The sequence below is a fragment of the Carcharhinus amblyrhynchos genome, chromosome 23 (assembly GCF_965287045.1).
Source record: "Carcharhinus amblyrhynchos chromosome 23, sCarAmb.v2.hapA, whole genome shotgun sequence".
Classification (NCBI taxonomy): domain Eukaryota; kingdom Metazoa; phylum Chordata; class Chondrichthyes; order Carcharhiniformes; family Carcharhinidae; genus Carcharhinus; species Carcharhinus amblyrhynchos.
The window spans coordinates 26,910,454-26,920,489 of NC_137346.1; the positions used below are offsets into that span (position 1 = coordinate 26,910,454).

Consider the following 10,036-nt stretch of genomic DNA (forward strand, 5'->3'; position numbering starts at 1 on the left):
AACAGAGAGAATAACAGTCCAAAACTGTGACTTAAAAGCTCAGCCGTACCATTAAGAAATAGCTGTGTAATTGCTAACTCCAGGAGTGAAAGAACCACACTGACCCATCATACTTGCTTGACACTTTGATCATTTCAGGGAGAAGGTAAACAAACTTTTGGACCTGTGATTTAAATTCTCAATAAGCTGAAAGTCATTAATGTTATGTGAGCTTTTGCTACAGCAATCACAAACATGCTATAATGTAACCTGCGGCCTCAACTTCAGCATGTGGACAGTTCTATTTGCACAGGCAGAATTGCATTTCATGTAATCTTAAACTTCTTTTTGCAAACTGTGAAAGAAACATGTCACAATTGAACTTTTACAACAATACCTTGCACAGCTGTCCACAAGTACTAATTTTAACAAGAAAAATAGACATGCCAAGGATCAACCATCATACAAAATTACAGAAGCAAAATCAAATAAATTTGTTGCAAAATGGTCAAATACACAACATTTCAAACTGCCTTAAATATTGTATCCAGATCTTTAAAGTCCTTTCACAATTGAATACACTCACAGGATGTGCATATTGCTGGATAGGTCAGCATTTATTGCCCAACTAACTGCCCTTAAAGGTGGTGGAAAGATGCCTTCTTAAACCTCTGCTCCATTATCACTGGGGAGGGAGTTCCAGTATTTTGATCTAATAACAGCAAAGTTATTGATCAATGTGAAATGGATATTTCTTCATGGCATAGAAATAGTTGATGCACAGGAACTGTTGAAAAAGGGAAACCAGTAGTACCCAAATAGTAGCTAACATTTCAGATGCAGGCAATTGCCTCAATGGGAAGTGTTTTTAATATCAGTATCACCATTCAAACTTCAACCTTCCAGTGCTTTTGACACCAGACATACAGTTCAAGAATGTCAGATATATAGGAGACCTTCACCTTGCATAATTGAGCATCTCTAAAACTTACAGTATAATATAGTTAACTTGTAAGCACTGGGTATCAGCAATGCTGGCCAGTCTCTGAAAATTAAACAGATTTAATGCACCATCTCACTTCTCAAAAATGAAATAATCAAGCCATTAGATGGCAATTTACAGAAAATCCTTAACTTTATATGATAAAGATGTTTATTTTATAACATTAGGGTATCTTAGATTTTTTTTCTAAGTCATGTTTTCTGCAGTTGTAAGCTGGCCTTTTTGGCTTCAGCTGTTTTTTCATTGTTGCCAGCTTGACTGGAAGTGTCACCCAGCCTGCAGGTGCAGCAGGTGGTCAGGAAGGCAAATGGGATGCTGGCCTTCATAGCGAGGGGGATTGAATATAAAAGTAGGGAGGTCTTGCTGCAGCTGTATAGGGCATTGGTGAGGCCGCAGCTGGAGTACTGTGTGCAGTTTTGGGCGCCGCACCTGCGCAAGGATATTTTGGCCCTGGAGGGAGTGCAGAGGAGGTTTACTAGGCTGATACCGGAGTTGAGGGGATTGAGCTATGAGGAGAGGCTGAATAAACTAGGCTTGTACTCGCTAGAGTTTAGAAGAATGAGGGGAGATCTCATTGAGACGTATAAGATGATGAATGGGATGGATAGGATAGAGGTGGAGAGACTCTTCCCGCTCAAAAAAGACAGTAGGACTAGGGGGCACAGCCTCAAGATAAAGGGGAGGCGGTTTAGAACGGAGTTGAGGAGGAACTTCTTCACTCAAAGGGTGGTGAATCTCTGGAATTCTCTGCCCGTTGAAGTGGTGGAGGCTGCCTCGCTAAATATTTTTAAGAAGCGGGTTGATGGGTTCTTGATAAGAGAGGGGATTAAGGGTTATGGGGAGAGGGCGGGAAAGTGGAACTGAGCCATGACAGATCAGCCATGATCTTATTGAATGGCGGGGCAGGCTCGAAGGGCCAGATGGCCTACTCCTGCTCCTATTTCTTATGTTCTTATGTCCTTCCACTGCTGCTTAAACGCAAGTTTATTTTTACTGGGATGTTTATGACTCTGCATTGTTAGGAGAAAAACTGGTCAGCAGGTCAGGTGACAAAAGTTCTTTCATTTTCAGTTGGTGCTGTTTAAGTTTTAGAAGGGGCATCAAGCTAAAAAGTCTTTTTCTCTCCCCCCTTGGTTTTAGAAATTCCGTGGATTAGTTGAAACCCTTCCTGGAGTAGAAAATCTGCTGCTGGTGGCTTGACCAGAGTCTACATGGGGTTCCATGAAGTTGTTAACTTCCAACTGTTCTGAGTCTATCCAGAAAACTGTAGACTTCATCCAAAGGTCTCAAGTCCAGTAACATGTGAGCATTAGTCTTTGCTGTGTTAAACCTGTGAAAACGGTCTTTTGTCCACAGATTGGCTTGATTACAACACATTAGATATATTTGTTAAAAGGTTATACATTATAGTAGTTTTTGTTTGTTTGTAATAAGAGTTTATACACGTTTTTAAATAAACTGACAAAAGCTCCCTAATAGGTCATTTGAATCATATCTGAAGCAAAACATATCGTACTTAGCCTAGCCAAATTCAAGGTGCAAAACCCATGATTCAGGTAGGCTCTATAAAAATCTGGAGTTTCTGACCTGAACCATAATAATGTGACAAGGACACAATTCTATTTCCTCCACGTTCATCATTTTCTAGAATCTCAATTCCCTCCCAGCACAGGCTAGTGTTTTATTATCCAAATTTGCTGCCTTTTCAAAATTAAATGCCTATTCTTAGGTGAGAAGCATTGAAGGTCATGATGCCTAGTTGCCAGCTGGCTAAATGGGTCAGAATCAGTGAACAACTGCACTTTTTCAGAATCTTTGTTTTCATTCTTATCCTCACTAGTGCTACAAACATACACAGGTCAACTATAGGACTCATGCCCAATTTTTCCATTTCCTACACCATAATAGCATCAGTACTGTTGTCATTCACTAACTCAGACGACCATGGAACAAATCTGAAGTATTCAACAGCACAGACATTTCATTTAAACAGAGTCTGATTTCCACTTTGTGAAGATAAGCTATATTTTTTGGCAAGCCAAGATGTGGGTTTTCTGAAGCTCCATTGATAAGTACACAAACACTTATTGTATGAAGATAAATCAAAGCAACAGAAACATTTTATTCAAGGTTTCAGAACAAAAGCCCTGGAGGATAGTTTGCTCATCTGAAATCACAGATCAATCCATCGTAAGTATAAAAAAGGCTGATAGTATTTTGTACCAGTGGCACATTTTGCAATTTCTATACAAATCCTAAAAATCAAGAATTACATTTAGTTTTCTAAGATACAAAGGAAAAGTCAGCACAATGAAACTAGACAGCATTAGCCTATTGCAAGCAACCTATGCAGAATGCTCTTTAAAATAACTTGTGATTCACTACACCATCTTGTAGTCCAAACAACTATCATATTAAGGTATTTAACTTCATTCACCAGAGGATTTTTCAACAGTGCCAAACTGGTGCTTGGTTCAGCTAATTTGCACTTGGAATTGAACTTAATATTTGGAAGATACAATTTACTGCGATACTGGATGATACGTTCTGTCATTTGGGGAAATGTCTGTGTCATCCACATCCAATTTATTTTAGGGCATCACTGGTAACAATAGTCAAGTTAAAATCTGCTTTGAAATGCTAATACTAGCATTATGTCTGTCAGGTGCAGTGGTGTGTGTTTATAATGCAAGTGTTAGGGCATTGGTGAACAGAGCCAGGGTTGGCTACAATATCCCTGATGAAACACATCAAAAGTCAATATCTAGGGTCACAAGAATGGCCACTGGAGGGCAGGGGGGAGTGAGAAGATGCCAAAAAGCTACCACTCAGGTAATTCAGAGGAGATATGAAATATGGGCAACATCAATTCAGTGTGATGCTGCATAAACACATCAGGCCATTTTATTAACCAATATATAAGCCTCAATGTCTTCCTCCCTCAAATATAACTTAATGGCATTCAAATAATTAATCCAATGAGATTAAACACAGCACTTGGTACTGTAATCACAAGGTGGTTACAACCAAATAAAATCAGATATTACAAATTAAAATTAGACACATTGGAGGGGGCAATAGAAGGCAAAATAATTTAGCAGCAGCATTTATGGAAATAAAAACTCAAGTGCAACATTAAAACGAGAAACTACAAAATTAATACAAAAATTTCAGTAGTCATCCGCTAGATCTTTAAATCAGGGACAAAGTAGCACAACCAGGAGATCAACCCACTGTATGTGTGATACTGAACTATGAAGTTGTTTGCACTTAGATGTCCCAATGAATCTGTCTAAAGAACTTCCATGCAAGGCGTCACCTACTTCTTTAAGAACACTATTTTTTTCCCTGGTCCTCAAGAGATCCCAAACTACTTTAGAGGCAATTATTTTTGCAGAGTATTAATTGCTTTGTAGGCAATTAGTGGTCAACACGTGTAGAAGATTTATAAATAAGATATGAACCAGTTAGTCAAAAAGCAAAACTCTGCAGATGCTGGAATGAGTAAAGAAAAATGCTGGAAGTACTCAGCAGATCAGGCAGCATGTGTGAAGCGAAACAAAATTAACATTTCAGCTCAATGAAAGTGGAAATGCAAGAATTCACACTTCAACTGAACACAACTTTCATACTTTTAATCTTATTACCACTCATTGGCCTTTGCATCATGAAATCTTTTATTGGTTGATCTCTTATGCCCCCTAATCAAGACCTTCCCTTTTGTTCTTCCTGCCACCCTACCCTTCTACAGACTTAAACTCTCTCATTTCTACTTTTCTTCAGTACTGATGACAGGTTGATCTGAAATGTTGCTTGATGTACGTTTCCCTCCACTGCCTGACCTGGATAGTTCTAGCAGTTTTGAACCAATTAATCTATTTTGATGATTGTCACACTGGAAGAAGTTTCCAGTTCCTTTTTCAATATCACCTAAGCAGGTAGGCCAGATATCAGATTAACATTTTACCTACAAACAGCACTTTTGAAAATGCAGTATTCTCCTAGTTTACACCTGTAACATTACTTGTCTCTATCGTCCCTCAGTCCATCTGCTGAAATGCATGTCATCCTTTTATCACCAGAGGCTTTACTGTCCTAATACCCTCTTGGCTGTCCATCAATTCTCCACCACCATAAAATTGAGTTCAGCCAAAATTCCACTGCCCAGATCCTAATGTCCAACTAATTAAATCATTTCTATACTCACTGACGGACATTGGCATCCAATCTAATGCTTCCGATTTAAAAATCAACCTGCTCAATTACATTAATTTTTTTAAGCCCTGCAGCTCTCAAGGTTGCACCACTCCAACTCTGGCTCCTCACATATCCCTCATTCACTTCAACTAACTATTGATGACAGTGCACAAGCTCCAAATGTTGTAATTCCCTCAAAGCACAACATCTCTTTTCTGCTTCAAGATCAACTTCAAAATCAAGCTTTTAACATGCCATTACAAAAAGGGAGATGTTGGAAAATCTCAGCAGATCTGAAAGCATCTGTGGAGAGAGAATAGAGCCAACGTTTCAAGTCTAAATGACCCTTTGTCAGAGCTGGCTCAGATCAATATTCTGAAAAAGGCTCATCTAAACTCGAAACGTTGACATTATTCTACCTCCACACTTGTGGCATTCCCTGGCCCCCTTCCCACTTACATGCTGCATGCCGCAGCTTAATCAACCAAAAACATTGCATATTTTCACATACATTTTGACAGCACCTAGCTCTACCCACCCCCCCCCCCCCCCCCCCCGCATGATCTGTCACACTGCACCACCGACATTCAAACTGACTATTCCACTGCAATCCTGGCCAACTTCCCAACTTCCACCCTCCATAAATCTTATCATTCAAAACTCTGCTGCCCGTATGCTAATTTGCACCATGTCCTGTTCACCTAGTACCCGTGTCCTATCTAAACCAGTCACTCCCAGTTAAGCAAAGCCTTGATTTTAGAATTCTAATCCTTTTTTCAAATCCCTCCATGGCTTCACTGCTTTCTATCTGTAATCCACCAGTCCTTATATTGGTACTGCTCTAATATTGGCCTTCAGCATCCCCAATTTTAATCACTTCAAAGGCAGCCACGCCTTTAGTTGCCTAGTCACTAGCTTTGGGACTTCCACTCTGAACTTCCAAGTCTCTACTTCACTCTAAGTCATTCTTTAAAAAAATACCATTTTGGCCATCTGTCCCAGTATGGCCCTAAACAGCTCAGTATCAAATGGTTTAATAACATGTGAAATACCTGGAAAAGTTTTACTATGTAAAAGTGATATATAAAGAACATACAAAGAGAGAAATGCTGGAAAATCTCAGGTCTGAAAGCATCTGAGGAGAGAATAGGGCCAACGTTTCAAGTCTAAACGACCCTTTGTCAGAATACTGATCTGAGCTGGTTCTGACAAAGGGTCACCTAAACGCAAAACGGTGACACTATTCTTCCTCCACTGATGTTGTCAGACATGCTGAGATTTTCCAGCATTAACAGTATTTTGCCTTTAAGGCAATAAAGTAGTAGTTAATAAAGTCGTTGAGCTAATAAAGCAGGAGCTTTGAAGTGAGGCTTAGATTCACTCAGACAAGTTATTTCCACTAAACCACGCTAACAAAAATGGTGCAAGGTTTAAGGAGTTTTGATATTTAATGTCATGCAGACATTAAATATGCCATGTCTGTCAAAAAAGCTGGAAGATTCCAGGTCAGGACAGCAGTGGTAAGTCAAGTGGCTTCAATTTGGGAAGGCAAAGTTTATTTGAAGGATCCATACCCAACCATCTTTCCTTGAACACTAAGGTGTTTCAGACAGGGGCAAGGCCAAGCCAGACAGTGAAAGAGATGAGAAGGTGCACCCTAAAGTATGGTTAAACAACTAGGTTTGAGAAGTTTTTTAAAAAGCTGAAAGATTTTAAAAGCAGCTTAAACAAAAATCAGACTCAGTCAGCTAACAGTTCTTCCACAATTAGTAGGGTGGGAAAATGGAGTATTCTGGGGGTTGATAAAAAAAAGGGGTAATATTTGGCTGGAGGCAATTGCGGTGAAAGTGAAATGAGAAAAGTTTAGTTTCCTGCAAGTGGAGAAAGGCAGAACCACTCTAGGTTAGAGACTATACACAAAGGGACAACAGAGCAGATCAGATCAGTGGATGGAGAAAGGGCACATGCAGCTAAACTTGGAACTGAAATGCACTTAAGGGATAATGGGCATAAAGCAGATAGGCAAGTCAGACGCTTGGAATCCTGTCGCAAGTAACTCTGAACTCTGCACAACTGCTCCACCATCTACAAGGCACAGTAGCGTGATGGAGTACTTTCCACTTGCTGCACAAGTAGAGCTCTAATAATCAAGAAGTCCAACACCATCTAAGACTAATCAGCCGGCTTGACCGGCACCCCATCCACCAACTTAAAGATTTGCTCCCTCCACTCTTGACAATCTTGTAACAGTCTTTACAAAATGCAATGCAGCAACGCATCAATGCACCTTCAAAATCCATGACATCCACCACTTAGAATTCAAGAAAGAGCCTCAAAAAGCCACCTTCTCAAGAGCAGTAAATGCTGGCCTAGGCAGTAATGCCCATTTCCCATTAAAGAATAAAACAGCAAACCAGCTTCACACTTCTGAATCATTCTGTATGTCTTAATCATGATAATTTATGGTATCACGTTAAAATGTAAATCTATACACTTTCATAGGTTAAGATTTGAGAAGTGTGAAGCTATACAGCAACAAATCAATGTCAAAGCAAAGCAATACCAATAAATGGCACAAAAACATGGTGCACACATGAATTAAAGCAATTGTTCAAGTTCACTTTCAGCCATCAATATTGTAATTTGATTGTACAACTGAAAAAAATTGTAAAAAATCAGTTATTTTTTCAAAAAAAGTTTGCAGCTCCCTTGACTTAGCACATCTAGACAACATCTAGCACAGTCCAAGTCATGCAAATCAAATAGATGACATTAGTGAACTAGCAGACAGGGGTCACAACTAGCCAGAGGACCCATTTTGTGGACAGAGAAAATGGGGGAAGGGGTGAGCTAGAGGAAAAAGTGGTCCACCACAACTTTATCCCAATCATCTAAGTGGAAAATGAAAGTGCATATATGACAATAGTCAATTTTAGTTGCGATAGACTTCATAATCAAATACACTGCCACTCTCTCAGGAGCTCATTTAAGCCAAAGTACCATTGGGCATGGCACTTCTGAAATGCCAGAAAAAGCTAATATCTTGGAAGACAGGGGAAACCTTTAACATTCTGTTGGCATGGTGCACCAAGTTGTATCTGTGCGCCAGATTCGGTACAAATCGTACAAGATTAGCTAAAATGAGTACAAATCGCTGCCTGAACCAAATAATTTGCATAATCTTCCATGTAAATTCAACTATCATTCTACACAATTACACTTTTATAAAATCCCACATATTTTAACATGGGAAACTGCACACTGATTTCAGGTTTATTGCTTGCACAAATTTCAAGTTTATTGCAATTTAATTATTTTCCAAAGATGTTAGTAACACTTTGCAATTTTGAAAGCTAAATTCTGTCCCACTCAAATATTATACAGGAGCCAAAAAATGCAATCTCTGAAAATATTGGGGTTAATTCTGTCTCACTATCATACAGGGGCAAAAAAATGCAATATCTGAAAATATTGGGGTTAAAAAGTTACATTTGAAGACGGAATAAAAATGCAATGTTTTGCAGTCAAAAGGTTAAACTTGAATCATCTAATCATCTGATCTAATTATCTACAAAGAACGAAAATTTTAAAAATGATAAAAGGGATGATGTAACAATCTGAATTTGTGCAAAGTCTGCATTTGAACCGGAGGATCTTTTTTAAAAAAATGCCAGTCATACAGCATAAACTGACGCACTTCATAACTTGGTAACTTGCAGGATCTGAGGCCCAAGAGGAGGAAAGGGCAAGTTGTTTTGGGGGGGAGGGGGGGAAAGAGACTGCACTCCAGGCAGGCCTAGTGGGCGAAAGGCTGCTGAACGACCTCCCTGCAGTTTGCACACCGTGTCCCAAGGAGGGAAGTGCGACGGCGCTCAGACGCCAGGGGCCTGGTGCGGAAGGGGGCCTTGGAGCCCGCTGATCCTCAGGCGCGGGCAGTCCAGGCCCAGGCCCAGGCCCCCGAGGCCTCGCCCTTCCTTCTCACCCCCCTCCCCCATTTTCCTTCCTCCTCCTTCTTCTTCCCCCCCCCCACAAACTCACCGTCAGGGTGTCGTCGATGTAGAGCGGGATCTGCCTCTTCTCGAAGGGGAATTCTTCCTCGCCGTCTCTGCAGACGGCCACCAGACGCGCCATGTCAACACGGAGAAGGAGGAGGAGGAGGAGGGGGAAGCTGACAGCACCAACCGCCACTCACTGACACACACACACACACCCTCCCCCCGCGGGGCCTGAGAGGAGGAGGAGGGGGAGTGTAAAAATCCTCCCGCTCCGCTTCAATCCAAACAGCTGAGCGCCCACGGCGGTTGTGTTGGGGAGGCGGTGCGTTGAAGGCTTTGGGCCTGGCTAGGTTAGTGGGGAGGGGAATGGTGGGGAATCAGGCTGGAGCCGCACTCACACACGGGCGCTGCCTCCCCGCAAACTCGCCTCCCTCTCCACCAAAATATTCGAATAAAAATGGAGCGCGTCACAGCCGCAGCGCCGCCGCCGCCATCCGCCCCGGCAAAAGAGGTCCTTCCCTTTAACCCCTCCACCTCAGCAACGCCTTCTTCCCTCCTCAGTCACCACCACCACCGCCCTCAGATTTCTTACTCCCCCTCGCTCTCTCTCAATTGTTCTATTTCTGTGTGCGTGTGTTTTGATATTAATTCTCTATTGTTGAGCGGGCAGTTTTCCTCCTCTCTCTCTCTGCGGCCGGGCCCAGGGACGTGGCGACAAATTCAACATCCGCCACCACCCCCGCTGAAAGTAGTTCCGATCGATCTGCGCATGAGCGAGGGAGGGGAGGCGAGCCGACCACTCGGCGCATGCGCGCTTCCCCCTTTGGGATCCAGTCTCCTGTCTGCAGAGTCTCACACGCCT

At 41.6% G+C, this 10,036-nt stretch overlaps 1 protein-coding gene across 4 annotated transcripts in view; it reads right to left on the bottom strand.

The window, feature by feature from the left end:
• ggnbp2 (gametogenetin binding protein 2) overlaps positions 1-9,688 on the bottom strand; it is a 56,131-nt gene extending 46,443 nt beyond the window's left edge. The window contains exon 1 of one of the 4 annotated variants that reach the window (XM_080210835.1): positions 9,218-9,688. In XM_080210835.1, coding sequence (XP_080066961.1) covers positions 9,218-9,310 — 93 coding nt within the window. In that variant the 5' untranslated portion in view covers positions 9,311-9,688. The remainder of the gene's footprint in view (positions 1-9,217) is intronic. The other 3 variants (XM_080210834.1, XM_080210837.1, XM_080210836.1) reach the window with 3 other exon arrangements.
• Between the last annotated feature and the right edge of the window lie 348 nt (positions 9,689-10,036).